Source organism: Paramisgurnus dabryanus, chromosome 9 (genome assembly GCF_030506205.2).
Source record: "Paramisgurnus dabryanus chromosome 9, PD_genome_1.1, whole genome shotgun sequence".
Lineage (NCBI taxonomy): Eukaryota > Metazoa > Chordata > Actinopteri > Cypriniformes > Cobitidae > Paramisgurnus > Paramisgurnus dabryanus.
The window spans coordinates 36173757-36198381 of NC_133345.1; the positions used below are offsets into that span (position 1 = coordinate 36173757).

General features: G+C 36.6%; 3 protein-coding genes across 4 annotated transcripts in view; all 3 read left to right on the forward strand.

Moving 5' to 3' along the window:
- Nucleotides 1-801: 801 nt before the first annotated feature.
- Nucleotides 802-7209, forward strand: LOC135773769 (transmembrane protein 53). Of its 2 annotated transcripts, none has more exons than XM_065283548.2 (3): nt 802-1020; nt 3888-4386; nt 6096-7209. In XM_065283548.2, the coding sequence occupies exons 1-3, from the start codon at nt 871-873 to the stop codon at nt 6455-6457; spliced, it is 1011 nt and encodes a 336-aa protein (XP_065139620.1). In that variant the 5' UTR covers nt 802-870; the 3' UTR covers nt 6458-7209. The 2 variants fall into 2 exon arrangements, with proteins under 2 accessions (XP_065139620.1, XP_065139621.1); XM_065283549.2 differs by having other exon boundaries at nt 805-1008.
- Nucleotides 7210-9117: 1908 nt separating this feature from the next.
- Nucleotides 9118-10469, forward strand: tmem243a (transmembrane protein 243, mitochondrial a). The gene is made up of 4 exons (XM_065282729.2): nt 9118-9365; nt 9520-9570; nt 9674-9778; nt 10143-10469. Exons 1-4 carry the CDS (start codon nt 9303-9305, stop codon nt 10263-10265), a joined length of 342 nt encoding a protein of 113 aa, XP_065138801.1. The 5' UTR covers nt 9118-9302; the 3' UTR covers nt 10266-10469.
- Nucleotides 10470-11220: 751 nt separating this feature from the next.
- elapor2a (endosome-lysosome associated apoptosis and autophagy regulator family member 2a) overlaps nt 11221-24625 on the forward strand; it is a 29445-nt gene continuing 16040 nt past the window's right edge. Inside the window, exons 1-9 of the mRNA XM_065283547.2 lie at nt 11221-11423; nt 17166-17286; nt 20087-20276; nt 20577-20724; nt 20819-20908; nt 21036-21141; nt 21225-21377; nt 22773-22861; nt 24402-24582. Coding sequence (XP_065139619.1) covers nt 11229-11423; nt 17166-17286; nt 20087-20276; nt 20577-20724; nt 20819-20908; nt 21036-21141; nt 21225-21377; nt 22773-22861; nt 24402-24582 — 1273 coding nt within the window. The 5' untranslated portion in view covers nt 11221-11228. The remainder of the gene's footprint in view (nt 11424-17165; nt 17287-20086; nt 20277-20576; nt 20725-20818; nt 20909-21035; nt 21142-21224; nt 21378-22772; nt 22862-24401; nt 24583-24625) is intronic.

Here is a 24625-nt window from a genome sequence, read left to right on the forward strand (position 1 = left end):
ACTTATATTATACCCGGCCAGTGTCCAAGGCACACATGATACTTTTAGACCCAAACCCGGTCGGGTCGGACCTCAGGTTTTTCGGATCTAAGTGGACCTGTGAAGGCCTCTACTTTACGTGAGTTGAAATCAGAAGACGTCAAACTGACATTTCAATACAGACAACTCAAATAAGTCATTATTATTACTATTGTAAGGAAATGTGAGGAAACCATTTTAACCAGTTTGTATGCAGGCCAACCGATTATTGTTTATTTATAGACTATTTTTCAAAGATCATTGCAGCTTTAATGCTATTTTCACATGCTATCAACATTTTCATAAATAGGATTTTCCCAATCGGAAATCTCAAAATCATAACAAAATTAAATTTTCAAGTTGGACCCGGTTGAAAGTTCAGTCAGATCGACCTCAATCAATTAAGGTGTTTATATGAAGACTTTTTAATCTGATTGGGCCATCAATCCGATTACAAAATGATTATTTGGTTGCATGTATAAGCACATCGAGTGTGCAGTACAGCAAATAATGTAGCTTCAGGCTGATTAGTCATAATCATTAGTCATATTAGTCAAAATCCCTATGTACAGTATGTTGCATAGATTTTTACTGGTCCTCCATGACTCCTAATACGCCATCTGCTGTTGATAAAGATCATTTGCAGTATGTATTAAGATTTGTCCTGTTAAATCATGAAATATGAGCAGATGTGACCTTTACAGCATGATCTGTGCCCGATTGATGAAATCAAACTCGTCCAGACACATTACATAACACAACAGATGTACAATCGGGTATAAATGCTCCGTGACCTCCATCTAAACCAAATCTTTCGGCTTCGTGTTTATACTCTCCGCTCACTATAATACAATGGGGAGCGCTTTGTTTTCCATCATGAACGCGCCTGCATCTGTTTCACGCGCAGCGCGTCTCCGCCAAGTCCTCAGTGAGATTGCGCATGCGTTAACGGCAGCATCTGTCTCCTTTTTCTATTTAATGCAGCAGCAGGTAAGAGCAGCGGTATGTGCTTTGCATATTTTTAAAACGTGACAAGTAATAGAAACTTTAATGAAAGAGCAGATAGCAGGACTAATTTTTAATAAGTGATAAAAATGCGGAATTTGTGTGTTTTGTTGTGGTTTTTGCGTGTTGTTAATGTAACTTGACAGCTTACAGCTAGTCATGCTAACGTGCGGAAACGCCCACAGACTGCTAAAAAAAACGTATATTGTGAGGATAAAGTTAAAAAACAAGAATATCTTCCAGATACTTTTCTTAACTGGTATTTTGTCATGAAAAAATGCTAGTTTGTGTAAGAGCTTGGGGCTAACTGTGTTAGCATTTTTTAATAAACAAATATTAACTTTATCTAGCATCATAAGCGTTTTCTGAGTTATGTGATGGGAATATTCATTAATTTCATATTATTTAATCATTTTTTGGTACTGTGGTGTTATTGTATCTCTAAACATGAGTGGCATGTGATTCTTGACGTTAGCATGACCTTGATCTATGAGCACGCACATATATACGTTTAGATTGACTACATTCAGATCTTTACTGACCTGTTAGGAGCCGATCATAGGTTTAGAAAGGAGCATCACCTGGACTTCAGAAGTGATATGCATGTGTGTATGTATCATATGACATTCACACCTTCAAAACAGAAGAAGGTTAAAGTGTTGTATGTGTGCCAGCATGTCCTTAGCTTGGACATTATGAAACAATAACATTCCAGTGATGTTTTGACCCGTTTAAAAATGCACACGCATCTGCTGTGACAGTAGTCATGTTGACATTCAACCTTTTGAGCACACATAATTACAGTATTGTATGTAAATTTTAAAGACAATACTGGACCAATATCACATCAAATGACTGCGTTTCAGATGAAATCATGTAAATGCATTATTTAATCGGTGCCTTTATTGCATTAGGAGAGGAACCAAGGATTTCCCATTAATAATGGCATTTATTGGAATAACTATTGGAACTATATTTACGATTGGAAAAACTGTTACAGTCAGCTTGGAGCTGTAGCAAGCAATAACCCTTCTTGCCTTAAAGGGACACTCCACTTTATTTTGAAAAATTCCAGCTCCCCTAGAGTTAAACTAGATTTAGATTTTTACGGTTTTGGAATCCATTTGGGTACCACTTTTTGCATAGCTTAGCACAATCCATTGAATCTGATTAGACCATTAGCATGAAAAAAACCCCCCCCAAAAAATAACCAAGGAGTTTCGATATTTTTCCTATTTAAAACTTGACTCTTCTGTAATTACATCGTGTACTAAGACCGACGGAAAATTAAAAGCTGATCTGGCTAGGAACTATACTCTCATTCTGGTGTAATAATTAGTGACTTTGCTGTTGTAACATGGCTGCAGCAGGCGTAGTGATATTACGAACTGCCAGAAAATAGTCCCCTTTGTTACTTTGGCCCTGTCCCAAATGGCACACTATGGACCTATGGACCTATGGACTTCCTCAGAGTCCACACTTTGATGACATCATTTAGTGCAGACCTTAGGGACCCTTGACTCGAGTGCAAGAGGGCATATCAGAGTCGTATTTTGGGACAGACTCGAGCGTCATGCTGAAAATAGTAAGAGAAGTTGCCCATCAGTGTGAACTCCTCCCTTCCGTCGTCTGATTGGTCTGATTTCTATTTCGCAAGGACTTCTGGGTTGGTAAAGTGCGCGAAGCCTGATGCAAGACTTCATTAAGGGTGCAACGGGGGCGAATGTGTTATACATGAATGTGTTCATATTTATATATATACATATTTATTATACACAGTTTACACACATATGTGATGTAAACAAAAACTTTTATTCTGCTAATGATTAATCGCGATTAATTGTTTAGCATCCCTACTACGGACTTGTAGACTAAGCAAGCACGCGCAATATAAGGCCATGAGACCGAAAGTCCACATGAAGTGCACCATTTGGGACAGGGCCTTTCAATAGTAGGGAACTATTTTCGGGCAGTGCGTAATATCACTACGCCTGCTGCAGCCATGTTACATCAGCAAAGTCCTTGATTATTACGCCAGAATGAGAGTATATATTTCCGTCAGTCTTTGTACACAATGTTACTACAGAAGAGTAAATTTTTAGTAAGTAAACTTTAAAGTTACAGAAGAGTAAAGTCCGCGACGCCTAGCTTTGACAGAGCGCCACTCACATAATTTAACATTAAATAACATCATATTTGTCCCAAATCATTAACGATGGCTGCTAACGTATATTTTGCATTTTGAAGTTGATGCTATCTGACTAAGCTCGCGCTTTTTAATGTGCACTTCCGGTTTACGATACCTCCAAGTTGTCCTTGACGCGACTCGACGCAGCGCTGAGGTGCGCGTCCGGTGTTCGACCCCCTTAAGACTCTTATGCCTCGGTTGGGATTGTTTAGAGCCCTTAGAAGCTGCACTAAAACTGCCAATTTTCAGCTACATTTAAACTGTGAACTGTTGAGGTCCAATAAAGTCTATTAAATTATGAAAACTTCTGGAATGTTTTCCTCAAAAAAACTTAATTTCTTTTCGACCAAACAAAGAAAGACATTAACCTTTTTTATGAAACTGGGGTAATCCTTTAAAGTGGCTTTGCTATAACTGCCCATTTGCAGAGAAATTGTAATTTGTATATCTGTATATTGAATCAAGAATTGACGATGCATTGAAAACAATCATAGACTGTAATGAAGGCAATCACATACATTCTGCATACACATGACAAAGTATATCATTTTCAAGAAGCTGTATTAATTGTAGGCTTTCTTGTGTGCCAATGGATGCATAAAGTATGATATGTCAAAGTTAGCTGCACTGGTAACAAACAATAAACTTGTATTTTCCATCTGTGGTCTCTCTGTAGCTTACCTGCTCTCCTGATGTCATGCTTTCCAGAGCGGGAATGATGGTAGGGGTGTCCGCTCAGAAGATAAGTAAGCACATCACCTTTCTGGTAAATGACGTAGCTCCGACTCCAGCCTCTGCTGATTCACCTACTCAGCCAAAACCGTTGTTGCTGTTGTTGCCATGGCTGGGCTCAAGACCGCAGGCCATCGCCAAGTACTGTGACATTTACATCCGAACAGGCTTTGATATACTTGTTGTGGAAAGTGAGGTGAGACAGTTCTTATGGCCTCGTTGGGGGCTGGAATACGGTGCCCATGTGCTTGAATTATTAGAAAGTGAACGCTTTTCTCAGCGCCCCCTGCTGGTTCATGCCTTCTCCATAGGGGGATACACGTTCAGTCAGGTGCTCGTTCATGTGGCTAAAGACGCTCAGCGCTGCCAAGAGCTGACAAACAGGATCAGGGGTCACATCTACGACAGCTTGGTCATGGGTTCATTGGATCACATGGCTGTCGGTAGGTAGAGAGATTGCGTTGTATTGTATATTTATTATTTCAAGTATTAAGTGTTTGCCCTGTGACAAAAAATATTTTATTTGATCTTAGCCATTAAACTGTCTACTCAAAATTCTTAAGATCCTGCACGTTCGGTGCTTTCCCAGCATTTTTGACCCCTTTGCAACATTGACTATATGAAGTAGAGATTCATTTTTTCACACTGAGAACAATTGAGAGGCTTAAACACAGTTATTACAAAAGATACAAATATTTACTGATGCCCAAGGCAAAACGATAATTTAAGAACCAGGGTTATGTATACCACCTTGCCTGTTAAGTGCCAAGCAATCTTTACCATCTAGTACCGTGGTTTAAGCAAAATGCAGCCAAGCTGTATTGTGTCACTGTACAATAATTATAGGTTACTTGATTACGCATCATGTTTTTCAGGTTTATGAAAAACAACAGCATACATGCCCATCCTAAACTTCAAATTGTGGTTAGTCGAGTGACGTGCCATGCCTTTCAAATAAAAGTTCAGAGCCAGAAGCAAGTTGCAGAAATGAAAAACAACACATAAATTAAGTTGTCACGTCTTAAAGGAGTAGGTTACACAAAATTAAACATTAGCCTATATTTTACTTAGCCTTAAGATATCCTAGAAGTACATGACTTTCTTATTTCAGTCAAACACAGTTGGAGTTATATTAAACAACATCCTGGCTCTTTTCAGCTTTATAATGGCAGTGGGTAGTGCCCATTTATGAAGCTCAGTAAGTACATGCAGTAGTGTGCAAAAGTCTTACTGTGCATTCACACCACCGGCGAGAGCGTCAACAAAAGCTCTGGCTGAACGCTATAGAAAAGGTATAGTGGACGCTCTGACGCTCGAATGCATTCTCTGAATGCATTCCGATTGGTTGCCGCCGAACGTTTCTGCCTTCCGATTGTTTGCCGATTGGTTACATCCATCAAAAACTTTGAAACATTAATGTTTCCCTATAAAGACCCATTCCTTAAGCTCAGAAGATTTAATACTTTAACTGAATGGATTAGTTTTTGATGTATTTTGAACTTTGAAAATGGGGCACTATCCAATGTCATTCTAAAGCTGAAAAAAGCTTTTATTTAATTATTTTCCTGCCAAGATAAAAAAAATGTAAGTTGCCAGACAGCTTTTTTCCCCATTTTCCCAAAAGTTTATTGCCTTCCAGACAAATTTCTTCTTTAAATATATAAACATACAATGTATCATATGAAAGAACAACAGACCCTCTGCTTTTAAACAAAAAAGTTTTATTCTTAAAAAAAAAGAGCCATTTTGGGTGTGTCCTGTTAAATGCAAATGAGCTGATCGGTGCACTAAATGGCAGTGCTGTGCTTGGATAGTGCAGATTAAGTGGCGGTATTATCCCCTTCTGACATCACAAGGGGAGCCTGTCGGATGTTCATGATATGTGCCCTGTTAATCCAACACATGATACAATGCAATTTGTTTTTGTGACCCTTACAGGAATTTGATCATTCAGCTGAATGTAAAGTATTTTGAGCTCTCAGAAATCATTGCTTTTAACCATGCCAATGGGCAGCATGACCTGCTGATTTTCCTGTTTATGCATTATAGCACCCTCATGTGTTCATACTGTTAATGTCAACTCAATGTCTACTACTAACTAAAATCCTGTTGTTCTTATCTGATCATTTCGGGTGGTTTGTTTGTTCCTCAGGTCTCGGTAAGACCATGTTCCCCCGGTTGGAAGGTCTCGTGAGGAGGACTAGTCTTCTGTACTTCCATGTCTTTAAACACCAGACAGTCAACTATTTCAACATAGCGATCAGTATGTTCAGGAACACTCCTGTGACTTCTCCTGCTCTGTTCCTCTTCTCGGAAAATGATGTGCTGTGTGATTACAAGAGTGTGGAGGAGTTGGTGGAGTTATGGAGGAGTCGGGGCATGACTGTGGAGAGCAAGAAATGGGAGAAGTCGATTCATGCGGGTCATCTACGTACCCACCCTCAGGAATATCTGTCCATTCTGGAGAACTTTGTGAATTCTCTCAATATGGTGCCAATGAAGGCCAAAATGTGAAATTTGAGATTTTGCTGTCTCAATGGTTATCACTTGTTTTATAAATATATCAAATTAGCCTGAAGTGCCTGGTTCTTCAGAATAAAAAGACATTTTTGTTTGTGTTCTTGGTTCAAGTAGTACTACAGTATGTCAGATTGCCTCTCTTGAATTTGTTTCTCAACCCTCATCAGTTTTTCCAAAAATATTTATATAGAACATTGAAGTGCTTTATTACAAAAATATCTGTAGTACTGCAGTACATACTGTATGTGAGTCTTTTGTTTTATGTTACTACAGATGAAGGTGCGGTACAAGCCTTTTTAAGCTGCAATTTCCAATCAATCCAGACCTCAAAGTTACTGTTCATTTTTAATGGCTATATCATTATTATGTAAATATTTATGATAGTCTGTTGTTAATAGTTAATCATAAAATATGACACACAGTCACAGCTTGGGTAGTTCATCTGTTTTAAACAACCAACCTGACAGCTCTTTTATTTTTGAAGATTATTTTTATTAACACAATTTGTTTGCAACCATATGAAAAACAACTTTACTATACAGACTTGGCAATAACAACTTTAACTGAAATCTAATGATATTTATAAATTTATATATAATGTGTCAGCACTAATAAGTCTATGCAGTTATTTGCTGTGTAAATACATTTATTTTAAGTATGATTGTATAAGTATGCTAAATCCAATTAAATAAGCTATAATATTTTTGCATTATGTGGAAAAATAAAGGATTTATTTAAAATTACAAGAGCAGTGTTTGATTTAATAAATATGAATACATGAATTCAAAGCATTCACGGAAATGCTATCATAGATTATGCAGTAATAGCTAGATGCCGGACGATGGCGCCATCTTCTATTGGTGTTTTTTTATTGCTATAACACAAAGAACAATATAAAATGCCAGGGACAGGACAGGAGTAAGACAACAATTGCACATACATCATCCAAGATAGAATACAATAAATTAAAAGAAAAAAACTATATATAAATACAGACAAGATTATACAGATATATTAATATATAAACATAAAAAAAGCCTTTCTAAATCACAATAACTTAAACGTGTCAAACAGATAGACAGTTTTGACAGCTTTTTTGTTTTTACTTTCCTTAATAGTATTTATATTTCTACTTCTTTTAATACCACCGAGAAAAAAGGTTTCCGGTTGCTAAATTTACAGCAATGAATATAGTAGGCCTACTTCACAAGTAAAATTAACAGGTTGATTATGAAAGCCTCATTTTCCAACTTCAAATCGTAATAACCAAAAAACCAAATAATAACCGTAAAAACCAAATATTACATTTTCATATAATAAGCTAAAGTTAGACAGTACTTTAACATTTATAAAATTACAAACCTCACACCAAAGCCTCTTTGTATACTGACAATGCTAGAAAATATGTGGGACTGTTTCTGGTTGTAATAAACAATATGAACAGTTCACATCAATATCCCTAATAAATCTGGTTAAAAAGTGTTTTGCAGGGTAAAATGTATGTAGTATCTTAAATTAAATTTATTTCATTTTATTTGTAATAAGATACCTATTAGGTAATACCCAAACTTTCGTCCAATCAATATTTTGGGTGAACTTTGACCAATAAAAAATAACATATGGTTAACTAACAATTTCTTCCTGAAATAATGAGCGAATAGCCTTATTTTTCTTGCTAGATGAAAAACAAATGTTCCCACAGAAAGTGTCAACAGAGTAAATAAGGAAGCGTTTTGAGTATTATATTCCCCTACATAAAGATACAATACTAGAAGAGACAGCACCTATTATAGAGGCATATTCTTTTGGGGTTACAGGAAATTCAAAATATGAAAGAAACTCCTCATTAGTCATCAAGTATCCCTGATCTTCTATGGTGTACACACACTTATGCAGAGATTACGTGTTTTTTTATTATACACTTTTCAAAATGTATTTTAAGTAGAAAAAAGAATCCTGTTTTGGCACACTCTTAATTTTTTTTATTGAATAACAACATCAAGTGCAAAACACATTTTGTTCAATGCCACATGAACATGAGGTATGTTACTGCGCGGTATGTTCGACTTCAAGCGGCGATGCGCAGACCGATCAGAATATGACATCAAAGTACCGCGAGAACGATTCAAAACATGAAGAGCAGCCTGCTCCCGAATTGTTCTCGCGATATTTGATGTCAATCTGCTGTACTGCGCCTCATAGAATCCGGCTTTCACGTTTCGATTCTGTTTATATGACCTTATCTTAGTTTATTATGACATGCCCTCAAACTTTAAAACGTACCCGTGGTTTGGATTAGGGTATATATTGTATTTTTCTGTAAGTTTGCCACATTATACAGCACATGACGTCAGGCACACCTGGTCTGAACCATAAAATTGAACAGTAACGCTGATGAACTTTATAGGAATTAAATTGGAGGGGCAATGTTCTGGCTGAAAATTCGCGTGTCGTACCGCGGTCGCAGCCCTCACTGGTTTTTTTCTATACAGATGTCAGCATTTTCCCAATTGTCGTTAATCTACACGTATTCTTTTAGCAGACACTTTATCCAAACAGATTTACAAATGAGAGCGCATTAACATTTCGTCATAATCACTTAACACAATTCCTCTGTTGTTTCCCACAACGTATCACCTCATGACCACTTCTCATAACAAAGTTTCCTTGTATTACATTAAAAGATACAGTGTGACATAATCTCATCCTTTTACGCTTGCAAGTGTTGTTACGGCCAAAGGCACGACTGTTTTCTTTCTGGAGGTCTGAGCAGGCCTGATCATGAGTGCTGAAGGCCGGAGAAGGGCTCACAGACCAGCCGCTGCTCACGACCAGCAACATGGAAGATTTCCGCACGCGGATCTTTGGTTCAAACAACAGGCTGTCTGAAGAGACCGTTCGGGTGAGAGAAAAGCTGATTTTTTTCGTCAAAATATTTACTTTAATTACTTTTATTGTTTTTGTTGCATATTTCGTTTTGTTCAAGGGAAGTATACATTAATTTCATTCATATGCTTAAACAATTGACATAATGTTCTATGTTTTGCTAATTTCAGAACAAAATTGTAAACTTTACTGTTGGTGGACTCACATCTCTATTAGTCTTGGTAAGTATAGCTGACAAACTAGTACCAGACACACACTTGATTGTATACCATTCATTTCATTTCCATTCTGCTGATATTTCTATGTCGTGTTTTTCTTTTTCAGTTAACTCTCATCAGTTCTTTTGTTTTCCCCACACCTCCTCCCACAGCACTAAATATCTTCTTTGTGCTCTGCATTATCATGATCTGCTCATCTATTCTTGTGCTGGTTAGTGCTGGATATATCATTTATTATTAAAATCTGCACCCTTTCATTGCTTAATTGTTGCTGTAAAACTTTACCGATAACACAGAACAAAATTATTGATCTAGTAATTTCCATTTGCCAACTTGCCAAAGTTCAACAAAATTGTAGTATCTTAAAAGTCAGTTTACCTACCTCAGTGCTGTTATATACCTTTACTGTATAAAGGTTTTGCATTGTACTTAAAAGATGCATTGGCAACCATGCAGTTCACACCTTTGCTTTATGTTGAATAAACCACTTTTCAGACATTAGTAACCCATCAGCTTCAATGACCGGAGCTACATGTACTGTCTCAGTTTTAATACATGCTTCTCTGTTTTTGCAGATATTCTGGTATCGACAAGGAGATCTGGATCCCAAGTTTCGTGGTCTTATTTATTATTCCATAGGTTGCATTATTCTTCTGTGCGTGTGTGCAAATCTGTACTTTCATAATGTTGGCAGATGATCATTATTTAGAATCAGATACACTGCTTGCACTGGACAACATAACTCTGTTAAAACATCAATGAAGTAATGAATAGGCTGGAAAAGAGGCTCAGATGTGTGCATGGGTGATTAAATTTAAATATAAAAAATCATCTATACGGTATTTGTACAATTTACAGTTTAAATCCAAAATGGCACCAAAAACCACTTAAAGGTGTAAAAATTTTTTTTTAGGAAGCCCAATGTTTGTGATTTAAATGGTACATTTAATGAATACGCAAAACCACAAGGACTGAACATGCAATAAACTGTAATCTGAAAGACTGTCAGACAATATGTATTTTTTTTTTATGCTGGAAAGTAAGAAAATATAAAGTACTAACAAGAACCTGTCATAACTATTTCAGTTTATGACTTTTTGTTTTTTATGAAGTCCACATGGTTGCTTTAAAATAATTGCATATATGTAATTGAATCTCTGTTAACATGTGTCAATAAATTGATTGCATGCATACTTGTATAAGAATTAGATAAGTGAAGTTTAAAAAAAGTTGTAGATGAAACAAGTAAGCCAGACATCAGTCTGCTTGCAGTCTTATCAGGAAAACTTTTTAGTGCTTCTGGTTTGCGTCGACTGCCATCTAGTGGTGAGCAGAAACAAGTAGAAATGAAATTTCCATATCATAAAATTTTTATCAGGGGGGAATATAAAGGGAAAAGCGCTTTGTATTATTCATACTGATCCCAAAAATATTACAATACATAATTTTTTTAATTATTATTATTATTATTATTATAGCAATCCATTTAATTTCAAAGCTGTGTTATATTACGTACAATACATCTCAGCATGTCTGCTTGTCATTTTGTTTAAGGTAGTACATTTATTTATTTATTTATTGATCGTTTTACGCATCACTTTAAAAGCGCTCAGGTGACTGGGGTAACAGAAGTGTGACGTCATTTCTGTCGGCTCCGTCAGATGACGTTGTGTGTTGACGTCTCTGAAATGATGGGACAGATCGGTTATTCAATTCAGCAGGCGATGGATCGTGAGAAGAAACCCGTCCTCCGCCATCGAAGGGATTATGTGTTGAGTTTTACTGCGTGGATTTGTTGCTTTTTATTCCTCAGCCCATCCTCCGTGGCTCCTGGTCGCGTCCGTCAGTGTAAAGAGGTGAGAGACATCATTGACGGAGTTTTGGCGTACATTTGCGTTAATTGTTTTTAGTGCGCAAGTTAATGCGCGGCTAGTTGATGGATGTTAGCATAAGTGTACTATTTACTTTAAGTGTTTACTTTAGGGCCAAACAAAGTAGCCAAGTGACACGTGCGGATACTAGTGTTTCTCACGTTGGGTACCCCCTTGATTAAAATCAATACAGCAGGTGCATCAGTAACTTTTTGGAGAACCTCTAAACGCACTTGCTATGAGTAGCCTAATTTGAAAGGCTTGTTGAGGAGCTCTTGTCTTTATTTCAGGGCCCAGCTGAAAAACAAAACTTCTTAAGAAAACCCACATAAAATTAAGGTGCAGTGTCACCAAAATTGCTTCCCAAGGTAACCAAACCCATCAATGCTTCACTTTAGGAGTTTTAAATGGTTTGGTTTTGATATACATGTAGGCCTATATTGGTGATTGCAAACAAAATATAATCACATTGGTTGTCTTGATATATTAATAAACAAACTAAAAAATAATAATAATTGTCATATATGCTAAATATTGTCATATTTCAACCCTCAACAATGTAAAATGTTACATACTACAATTCTGATGTTTTTGACTTGTACATTTAAAACAGCTTGCCTATTGATTAAGTAACTGATATGCTTTTTCTTTGGGTATATTGATTGGTGTCAGATTGCATTTTGGGATGGGTATCCACTCTGAAACATGTTTTCCTCATTTACTGCAAAAATAATTTTACACATTATTTTACACAAAATAACTATTAAAGAGGTGTTTTAACTCAAGTGTTATTTTAATAGCTAAATAAGTTTCCATTAAGGTGTCAAACAGTGTTTCAGTGATGGTCAGTGCTGTGTGCCCATCTCAAGAGCCTGGAGATAGGATGCTAAATATAGTCTCCACGAAGAAGCTTTCTCTTGAGGGCCGAGCACCCCCATGGCCTTTTGTGTGCTCACTAACAGCACAGAAGCGCAGAGACATCAAGCAACAACTTATTTCAAATCTATGTATGTTTTGTAATCCAGTTTGACAGTGCAGTCTTTTTGACAGGGCAGTTTTAAAGGGACAGTACCCAAAAGCGAAAAAGGTTCTCATTATTTCCTCATCCTCATGTCGTTTGAAGCCCCTGTGTTTTTTTTTTTACTTAAGTTTTATGACGTATAGTCAAGTAGTTCTTTATCTGAGTCTTTTGGGTCCTATTTAAGCCTGAAGAGATGGGCATCATTCACTCCCATAGTCCTCAGAAAACCCAAAACAACACCCAAAACAAAAAATTGCATTGGGGTTATGAAGAACAGAGAAAGACATTAGGAGATCAATATGGGGGTGAATAAATAATGACAAAATTTTTGGGTGAACTGTGCCTTTAATTGTGAAAAAAATATGACTTCAATTGAGATTCATTGTATTGTGCTCTTAAACAATTATGTCATTACTAGGCATGGGCCGGTATAAGATTCTGGCGGTATGATAACCTTTAGCAAAAATACCACGGTTTCACGGTGTTGCGGTATTGCCATTGCAACACTAAAATGTGTTATTTTCAAATGCCAGGTACAATAAAGCCTTTAAATTATAATATGCTTTCAAAACATATATAATATTTTCGTAATATATATTAAATGTAAACATCAAATCAATCACATGACTTCATGATTTAATGAATTTTGTATAAACACAGCTCATACCTTGGAGACGGTATCACAGAACATTTTAGTGGTTTTGAAACCTTGACTGTTTTAAACCTCGGTATACCTTGAAACCGGTAATCAGCCCATGCCTAGTCATTACTGATTGCTTATTTATTTCCATTACATTAATATTGTCCGCTCAGTTGTATCAATGGTAGAACACTGTTTAAGTTCTAGAAATCACTCCGGTCATTAGGATACACTAGTGCTTTGTATGGTATTTTGTGTAATGTCTTAAAGTGGGAGTTACTGTCAAAGTCTTGTTCCTGTTTTGAGAGCCAGCTCTCTGCCCTGCCATATGTTAACCCTGCAGGGCATTCTGGGATTCATTATCAGTTTCCTCCTGATGGCGGTCTTTCCTTCCCACTCACTCAATAAGTGCTGGAGGACGGCACAAGAATGTGGTTTTATTAAATAAATCATTTAGTGCATCTGTCGATATGATCACAAAAATCAATGACGACTATGTTACAGAGAAACATTTTCAAAGCTGAAACATCGAAATCTGTTTAACTGGTAAAATCGTGAGAGAACTCATTTGTCAGATTTATTTGGAGGTTTTGTGTACATATGCTGCATGGATGCACACAAACCCTATTGTATAGGACAGCCACAGTCTGTTAACTCTGATGTGTATTGGACAGTAAGCAGACCGGTTCTTTCTACTGTACTTCTTTATTGACATCCAAGCTCATTTCAGACTGTGGTCGATGGTTTTACATTGATCTCTCCTTGTCTAAGTGGGTAAATCTAGACCAAAATAAGCAGATCAGACTTCATGATGATGGTCATTAAATCTCTGCGAGACTATCCAAAGCTTTGGGGACGGTGTCTCACACTGCATCAAAGAATGATGGGGTGTTTCTTTCGACTACCGCAACAAGGAAATGACACGCAAAAACACGTACAAGACAGATCCATGAGTCATTCACTTATTATGGGCCAACGTTTTAAACTGAAAGCAGGACAGTTTTTTGATTTGGCTCCATTTTGGGGTCCTGAAAGTGCAAACCTTTGAAGATGGGTTTCAAAGGGCAAGTTGCCGCCTCCGTAAAATGGACCAATAGTACAGCAGCATTACAGAGAAATAAGCAAATTTTTACTTTTAATGCCTATAGGGGGCGTCCTAAACTACATACACAGTTAAAATGGACCTATATTACTGCATAGTTTTGGAGAAACAGTTGATTTTCTTCTTTAAATAGCTAGAAAGAAATGGAAATGGTCCAGAAAAAATGGACGGTAATATCCTGTAGGGGGCGTACCATACTACATAAACAGTTAAAATGGACCACTATTACAGCAGCATAACTGAGAAATAAGCAATTTTTTTTTACTTTTAATGCCTATAGAAGTTGCATTTTTTACAAGTAGAAAAAATGGACGGTAATATCCTGTAGGGGGCGTCCCATACTACATGTAAGGGATAATGTAGAGGCAGCCGGTAGTTATTGGGAAATAAGCCCCGACAGTGTGATCAGGACCCGACACGAAGCGGAGGGTCTTGTATCACACTGAAGGGGCTTATTTCCCGATAACTACCGGCTGCCTCTACATTATCCCGCTTATTACACGGCTACTTGCCACATAAGAAAAAAACTGGACATGAATATGAATTTGAAACATTTTATTGGCATATTTGTTTTAAATTAACATTTTTATCCTTCCGCGAAACTTTGCACAGATGCATAATATGATCGTAATACCTTATTAAGATCCTCTGCTTCATACTTGTCTGTCTCCATTTTTTTCTCTTTTAGCCAGTCTTTGAGAAGTTTTAATGCCCATTCTGTATTTATTTGTGTGTTGGCTTCGTAGCTGTCATGCTCTATTTTGTCAAGTTCAGTCTCAGTAAACTCTCTGTGTTTTGTCGTTGTTCGTTCTTCTATCCACTGTTTAAATGTTTTGTTTTTTTCCGTACATGTTAAAATTAATGTCAAAATGTTGTGGTTGTCCAGTGTTTGTCACAAGATGGCGCCAAACAGTAATCTTTATTGGCGCGGAGCGATTTAAATCGTACAAGTAGTACCGGCTATGCGTTATTAATTTGGAGCGGTTATTATTTGAAAAGAACGAACCTGCAAATGTCTCAACTGACCAATCAGAATCAAGCATTCCAGAGAGCCGTGTAATAAAAACAGTTAAAATGGACCAATATTACAGCAGCATAACTGAGAAATAAGCAATTTTTTTACTTTTAATGCCTATAGAAATCGCATTTTTTACAAGTAGAAAAAATGGACGGTCATATCCTGTAGGGGGCATCCTATACTACATACAAAGTTAAATTGACACATTTTACAGCATAGTTTTGGAGAAACAGTTGATTTTCTTCTTTAAATGACTATAGAAATGACATTTCTTACAAGTAGAAAAAATGGACAGTCATATCCTATAGGGGGCGTCCTATACTACATACACAGATAAAATTGACATATATTACTGCATAGTTTTGGAGAAACAGTTCATTTTCTTTAAATGACTATACAAATGACATTTCTTACAAGTAGAAAAAATGGACGGTCATATCATGTAGGGGGCGTCCCATACTACATAAACGGTTAAAATGGACCAATATTACAGCAGCATAACTGAGAAATAAGCCATTTTTTTTTACTTTTAATGCCTATAGAAATTGCATTTTTAACAAGTAGAAAAAATGGACGGTAATATCCTGGAGGGGGCATCCTATACTACATACACAGTTAAAATTGACATTTTACAGCATAGTTTTGGAGAAACAGTTAATTTTCTTCTTTAAATGACTATAGAAATGACATTTCTTACAAGTAGAAAAAAATGGACGGTCATATCCTATAGGGTGCGTCCTATACTACATACACAGATAAAATTGACATATATTACTGCATAGTTTTGGAGAAACAGTTAATTTTATTCTTGAAATGACATTTCTTACAAGTAGAAAAAATGGACGGTCATATCCTGTAGGGGGCGTCCCATACTAGATACACAGTTAAAATTGACCAATATTACAGCAGAATAACTGAGAAATAATTTTTTTTTTACTTTTAATGCCTTTAGAAATTGCATTTTTTACAAGTAGAAAAAATGGACGGTCATATCCTGTAGGGGGCGTCCTATACTACATACACAGTTAAAATTGACCTATATTACTGCATAGTTTTGGAGAAACAGTTGATTTTCTTTTTTAAATTACTATAAAAATGACATTTCTTACAAGTTGAAGATGCCCCCTACAGGATATGACCGTCCATTTTTTCTTCTTGTAAAAAATGCAATTTCTATAGGCATTAAAAGTTAAAAAAATTTGCTTATTATCATAGTTTTAAAATAAATTATATTATAAATCTTTACCCGGACAAGTGACTTTTGTGCATGGACAAGTGAAACATAAATGTACTTGTCCGAAGGACAAGTTCCTCATAAAGTTAATTTCAAGCCCTGCGTGTAAACTACGAAAATGCGCTGCCGTCTATACGTAAAATCTTTCAAAAATGCAATTGTTGTGATGTAAATGTAGCCTTAGTTTGTCCTTTGTTTTGGCATTAAAGGCTCTCTAAGCGAATCTGCGAGACGTTAGTTATTGTTGACGTTTGAACTGTTTTCAAACAGACGGAGCGTAGCTAACTCCTCCCCCTCCGTTCCGTGCATTCATGAACGCGCCCAGCCCCCACCCCCAAATCCTTTTTGTCATTTATTGGCTGGAATACTTTGTTTTGTTTTTTGGCCACTATGTTGATATTGCCGTTTGTGAAGCCTGGGCTGTCTACAGAGATCGCGTTTTTTTACAGTTTGATCAGCGGACAGGCAGCAAGCAGATAGTGAGGAGATGTTTCCGGTATGTAACAAAAAATGTTTTATGGTCTAAAACGCTTCAATTCGCTTAGAGCACCTTTAAGCTGGTACATCATCATTATATTGGTACAATAACTGGAAATCAAAAAAAATCACATGCTTTGCTGTCTTCCAGTCAAACTTTCCACATCCACACCCACAGAACACAATCACCAAATGCTTCCTGTTTATTTAAGACTGTTGTGTTTTTATTTTGCAGACGGACTACTACTTTCAGTACACAGAATGTGACAGCACAGGATCTAGATGGAGGGTGGCAATTCCTTTAAAGCCCAAACAGTGTACAGGATTACCAGACCCTGTGCAGGGCACAGACTGCAGTAGGTTCACATTATGTGTATGTGGAAATGGAGTGTGATGTGGATTTCTTTGCCTAATTGTGTCACTAAACTGTTTTAAAAGCATGTGCTTCTGAACAACATTTCTGTCACCCCTTATCAGCACAGAGGAATTTCCTCTTGGACAGAATATATCCATAGGCCCCTGCAGTAGAGACCCTAAATATCTGAGAGTTTTCTTCTGCTTTATGTGGGTTAGGATCATGTTCAGTATTTTGTATATGGACTAAATGTATCCGTTTAAAACCCCAATGTTTACACATTTGTCATACTATTTAATAAAACGAATAAAAATTAACAAATAACTTTATTTGTATCACTTATATATAGATATAAACTTGTATAAACTTTTTACAGTCCAATAAAATCATGTTTAATAGTAATCCATTAACCTACAACTGGCACTGTCTGCTAAAATCGCATACCTTATTTTTCTATGTCATTTTGTTGTATAAATAGTGTGATTAGTGTGTTCTCATTGAAATTGATTCCAATATGAAAAAGTGTGCCTCAATCCCACGCCTGAGATAGTTTAAAGATACCTACGAACTCACTGCATTCCAATCACTCAAATCTTATGCTGCATTAATTTAAAGAGCATAATTGTTTGAATTTACAGAATACACATTTTTTCTATCATAACATGTTGTGAAAATACTTTAAGGGTTAATCAATCTGCCTGTGCAGACAATTTTCAGAATTTGAGGTGGATGGTCTTGGGCAAAACAGGTAATGGGTTTTTCATACAGTACACTGTGAAAAATAATATGCTGGATTTACTTAAAAATATAGTGCATAATTTTTGCATCCACTTTTTAAAGTAGGTGTTACCTGAAATTTTAAGCAGTTATAGCAGTCATAAATTGCTTAAAATTACATAAAAATATAGTGCATAATATTTGCATCCATTTTTTTTATGTAATTTTAAGCAATTTATGACTGCTATAACTGCTTAAAATTTCAGGTAACACTTACTTTAAAAAGTGGATGCAAAAATGATGCACTATATTTTTAAGTAAATCCAGCTCTGATTTTTTCAGTGCACGTGGCAAATTGCGAAATCGCTGTGCGGCTTCATTTTTTTTTTGTGTAGTGGAAGCTTTTTGTGCAGCATTTAGTGCAAATATGTTTATCTTTAACAATGCCTGTCGTGAAGACCTGTGTTCACGGAAGTGGCAGGATTTTGGGTGCAGAATTTGCGGACCGATCACATTTCACCTCTGTAACCGCCCCCATTTTGCCGCTTTCCGCATGTCTCCTATTGAAAATTAACTAGACACTCGCAGCTGCCGCGTACCGTGTAAAACGCCCATAATAGTGACATCAAAAATAAAATGTACAAACATTGTTTTATGCATTTGAAATCATTTGCCCATGTGTGGGAAACTTTTTATGCTTCCCGTTAGGTTAAAGCAGTAGTTCACCAAAAAATTTGAATTCTGACAGCATACTCACTCTGAAGTTGTTACAAACCTGTATACATTTTTTTTTTCTGATGAACACAAAGATATTTTGAGCAATGTTTTAACCAAATCGTTTTTAAAGCACCATAGTATTGACTTATATTATTTTTCTTTCCTACTATGGCAGTCAAGGGTACTCATATTTCCTATTTTCCTATAGTTGCTTGATTACTATCCCCTTAATTGTGGGTTCACACCAGAAGTGAGTTCAACGATTTGCGCGAGTAGATTACTTACAAACTCAATGCAAAGATGCGATAAAACGTGTCCTAGCATGGGGTGATGCGAATGACGTGATATGGGCGGCATGTTTGCCGCGAAAATACACGCTATTCGCCTCGCATTCGTCTTTGCCCAAGTTGAAAATATTCAACTCAAGCGAAAAATGTGCAAGTTATCTAGAGCGAGTAACGCGATGCCCTGAGTTTGGTGTGTACGTAGCATAAGAACTTAATGCTGCGTTCACACCAGCCGTGGTAGACCTGTCAAGCGCAAGTGATTTCAATGTATAGATGCATTTATGGGAATTGAGCGTTGCCACGGGAAACACGCTAGTTGAAAGATCTGAACTTTGGTGGAAAATTGCACCGCATTAACCATTCAGGAGCTTGCTCTAGCAGTCGCAGAAGCCCCTCCCATGACGCAAATTTCTGCGTGATGACTCAAATGACTAGAATTTCATGTGCGCGAATAAACTAATGCTATGTACACACAAAACAAGGGGAATCGCGTTACTTGCTCTAGATTACTCCCGGGATTTAACCTTGTGTAATGCGAATTTTTTGCTTGAGTTGAATATTTTCAACTTTGGCGAAGACGCGTTTGAAGCGAATAAACTAATGCTATGTACACACAAAACAAGGGGAATCGCGTTACTTGCTCTAGATTACTCGCGGGATTTAACCTTGTGTAATGCAAATTTTTTGCTTGAGTTGAATATTTTCAACTTTGGCGAAGACGCGTTTGAAGCGAATATCGCGTGTTTTCGCGGCAAACGCGCCGCCCATATTGCGTCATTCACAGGATGCGCCTATCACGTCTTTGCATTGAGTTTGTATGTAATCTACTCGCACAAATTGTTAAACTCGCATCTGGTGTGAACCCACAGTCAAAATGTTCAAGCGTCCAACTACGTGCAAATAGCGCGTTTTTGCTGCCTCTACCACATTTAGTGTGAATCAGAAGTCTTCCATTTAATGATTAATAGTGCGTATTTTCAGTGTATAGTGCATCATTTGGGACACAACTTAAATAGATTTGTCAATGTGAACTCTGTCATTGATTGGCTATAGCTCATTATCCCCCTCCCTTTCAATCAGCATTCTCATGCGAGGCAGGGGAATTTCTAGAAATGTCTGCTCAGGAGTGCACACCGTGTGCTGCTGGTACATACTCACTGGGCAGTGGCCTACGCTTCGATGAGTGGGATGAAATCCCTCCTGGATTCAGCAGTCTGGCAACAAACCCTGATAACTCACCCATTGGGCAGAATGCATCCACCTGCAGCAGGTGAGTTACATCATGGGGAGGTGTGGTCAGACTTGGCCATTTGTATAATAGTGAGTTTGTATTTTATGTTTTTTTTTTGTTTTTTTGTTTTTTTAAACAGCTACATTTACATTTGACAGATAATTTGTCAAACCAGCACACACTGAATGTTTAAAAATCATAACAATATAAAAAATACAAAAAAAAAGGCCTCTCAAAGCTATTTACATAAGAGTAGGATTCTTTATTTTTATCCTGTTATGCAACATAAAGCTGAAGTCACCAGGATGTGTCATCTTTATTTTGTTTGTGTAAATTTAGTGCAAAGTGGCTTGCACAGGGATCGTATCTGGAGTCCCACAGGGATGAGTGTACTGTGTCTCTGATCTACACTGTGCATTTAAAGAAACCTGGCTCGGTGACCTTTGACTACCAGTATGTGGACAACAGCATCTTCTTTGAGTTTTATGTGAGTTTGAAATGAGCAGATCATTCCAATGCATCTGTATCTAAATTTAGCAAGAAGGATTTGTTTAATAATAATTTAATGATATTTGGTACAGATTCAGAATGACCAGTGTCAAGAGATGGACCAGGATTCAAATAAAAAATGGATTAAATTGACCAATCACGGAGAGTGGGGAACACATATTGTAAGTGAACACACACATAGATACACTCTTGTGTATCAAATGCTTATTTATTTGAAACTAAATTCTGTAATTGATAAAATCTAGAAATGAAGATATTGTAACTGTATTATCCACATGCTATGATCAGGTTAATCTGAATTCTGGCACTAATATCCTCTACTGGAGGACCACAAGAGTCAGTCTGGGCGTTAAAGCAGTCAAACCTGTGCTCCTGAAGGACATTCGGCTTGAAGGTGAAAATATTTTACGAGTACGTTGTCTGAAAATCACTCCTTGAGATTGATAGACTTCCACAGGCTTCTTTTTTCTTTCTCAGGTGTTGCGTACACATCAGCGTGTTTCCCGTGTAAGCCTGGTACTTTTAGCGGCACACCAGGCTCCTCCTCCTGTGAGTCCTGTCCCAGGGACACTTACTCCAGCCGAGGGGCCAGCTCCTGTACACCTTGCAATACCAAAACACATTACGCCTGTGAGTAAATATTTGTGAGCTTATTGTGTGTATATATATTTCTGTAATAGTGTTCCTGTAGCTCAGTTACTAAAGGATGGTGCTTTATGGTACTGTTTAAAGGGGCCATGTCTTAAGACTTTTTAAAGATGGAAAATAAATCTTTGGTGTCCCCAGAATACATATGAGTGAAATTTTAGCTCAAAATACCATATAGATAATTTATTATAACATGTTAAAATGGACACTTTGTAGGTGTGAGCACATTTTTTTGGGTGTGTCCTTTAAAATGCAAATGAGCTGATGAAATTCAAACATTGATTGCATTGATGGTGGTTTGTTGCAATTGAAACTCAGTTGTGATGTGAATTATTTGCTCTTTCTCTCAGCACTAAATGGCAGTGCTGTGATTGGATAGTGCAGATTAAGGGGTGGTATTATTATAATATGATCTCCTTATGACATCATAAGGAGAGCCAAATTTCAATGACCTATTTTTTCACGTGCTTGCAGAGAATGGTTACTGGGTTGATCTTTTTCACATTTTCTAGGTTGATGGAAGCACTGGGGACTCGATTATAACACTTAAACATGGAAAAAGTCAGATTTTCATGCCATGGCCCCTTTACAGGTTATGAAACACTTGACAAATGATTCTGTTATCTTAAAAGTCTTTAAATATAAAGGTTTATTTTGTAAGTCCCCATGAAATTAAAAGCAGTGTTCGAATTATGTCAAAGATTATAGGGGTCCTCTAGCCTAAGCCTCATTGTCATTAAATTGTCGCTGTGATTTTGCAAGTAAGATGTGATCTTGGATCAACATTTTTTGTTGTTCCTGTAATAATGTTTTAATCAAACAAACCCCAAATGACCCTTAACTCAAACCCTAACCATTTCTTACCCCTCAAATTTGTGTGAAATAATAGGTTGAGAAAATAACTCCCAATCCTAAATCTAAAAATCTGTCAATTCCTCTAGACAACAGCGTGAGGCGCACTTGAGAATTTAAATCAAAATAAAATGTGGAAAAAATATAAGGAATGAGTGTTTTAAAAAATGTAAACAGTACTGTACGCCAGGGTCATGTGTTTGATTTCCATGTAATGTGTGGATTGATAATGTGTACTCCAAATGCAATGTTTTAATTACTTGATGTAATGTAAAGCAAGCATACATGCATACATCTTTACAGAGGAAGGGATACATTTTTATTCTATTGATGTTGTCTGTGTGACTTCAAAATGAAGTAAACTCTGTTCAGATCACTTTATCTCCATTTTCATGCTCACGTTCCACTACTTGCATTATATTATTTGAATGACTGTGAGTTTATTGATGTATATTGATGATGATCTTCATAAAATGAATTTTTATGGTAATATTTGTTATGTCTCTCTCTACTGTCTGGAAACAGCTGAAGGTTCGACAGTATGCAGACGCAGATCGCCATGCTCAGAGAAAGACTTCATTCAGACCTACAGCACCTGTGATAAGGACAGCAAGGTAACTTAAAGGAATAGTCCATTATCTTAAAAGAAAATTCCAGATAATTTACTCCCCACCATGTCATCCAAAATGTTGATGTCTTTCTTTGTTCAGTCGAGAAGAAATTATGCTTTTTGAGGAAAACATTGCAGGATTTTTCTCATTTTAATGGACTTTAATAGAGCCCAACATTTAATACTTAACTCAACACTTAACAGTGTTTTTCAACGGAGTTTCAAAGGACTCTAAACGATCCCAAACGAGGCATAAGGGTCTTATCTAGCAAAACGATTGTCATTTTTGACAATAAAAATAACAAATATACACTTTTAAACCACAACTTCTCGTCATGTAGATCCGGTCGTGATGCGAAAGCTGACCCCACGCAATACGTCAAGAGGTCACAGAGGACGAACGCGAAACTCCGCCCCAGTGTTTACAAGTGTGTTGAAAGAGGACCGTTCCTACGTTGTTGTATGTCAACTGATACTAATTAATGTCTTTGTGTCAGTTTATTGTTTAAAATGGTCCGCAAATGTGCGTTTTATATATGTAACACGTGACCTCCCTACATCACTACGCATTTACGTTAGGTTGCGCTGGACCGGACCTAGACGAAAAGTTGTGGTTTAAAAGTACATATTTTTTATTTTTCTTGTCAAAAATGACAATCGTATTGCTAGATAAGACCCTTATGCCTCGTTTGGGATCATTTATAGACCTTTGAAACTCCGTTGAAAAAAACTGTTAAGTGTTGAGTTAAGTATTAAATGTTGGGCTCTATTAAAGTCCATTAAAATGAGAAAAATCCTGCAATGTTTTCCTCAAAAAACATAATTTCTTCTCGACTGAACAAAGAAAGACATCAACATTTTGGATGACATGATGGTGAGTAAATTATCTGGATTTTTCTTTTAAGAAAATGGAATATTCCTTTAATACTTTTACCGAAATGTTCAAAGTTTTAAACATGCTATGGCTACAGAAATTTTCCACCTCCACTTATCTGTTTTACCATGTTTATTTTGAGCACAGTGGCAAAAGTTTGTATATTCAAAACCTGCAATATTTTATGCAGAAATCAAAACATCATCGGAAAGCATGATGCACACTTACCTCTTTTAAATTTAGGATGAGATTGATATCTATTTAATACCACACATACACCAAAATCACATTTCAAGACTCTTGTTTTTTTTTTTTTACAGCATATTTGGAAAAAATTTTCAGTGAAAAGATTCAGCAGGTTGGATAGGGAGTGTACAATAAATCGACCCCACACTTTGACAATATGTGACCATGGCTATGAAAACCCAACTAAAGTCATTTTTTATTGTTAGCACTGTTTTCCACATAAAATCATTGTACACAATGCAAAAAATATTCTGTGAAATATAACCTTGATATCTTAAAAAATGTATAATCAATGTTAAAACAAACTTTGATTCTTCTAATGTCATCATTAGATTATAAGACTTACTGATTTTTTTACATATTATACTGATCAGATTTTTTTTTAAAGATTTTTCCCTTTCAATATTCTCTTTCTTTCTCTCAGACGCATGTCATTTATAAATGGATCGAGCCTCAGATTTGTTTGGAAAAGGCTCGTGGTGCAGTAAAACTGCCATCTACTGGTCAAGTCGAGCAATGTCCTCCCTGTAATCCTGGTTTCTATAACAACGACACAGCTACCTGTTCTCCATGCCAACCTGGAAGCTATTCGGATGGAGTTAAAGGTCATTTTGTTTACTTCTTTATTTTTCAATACGAATGTGATTT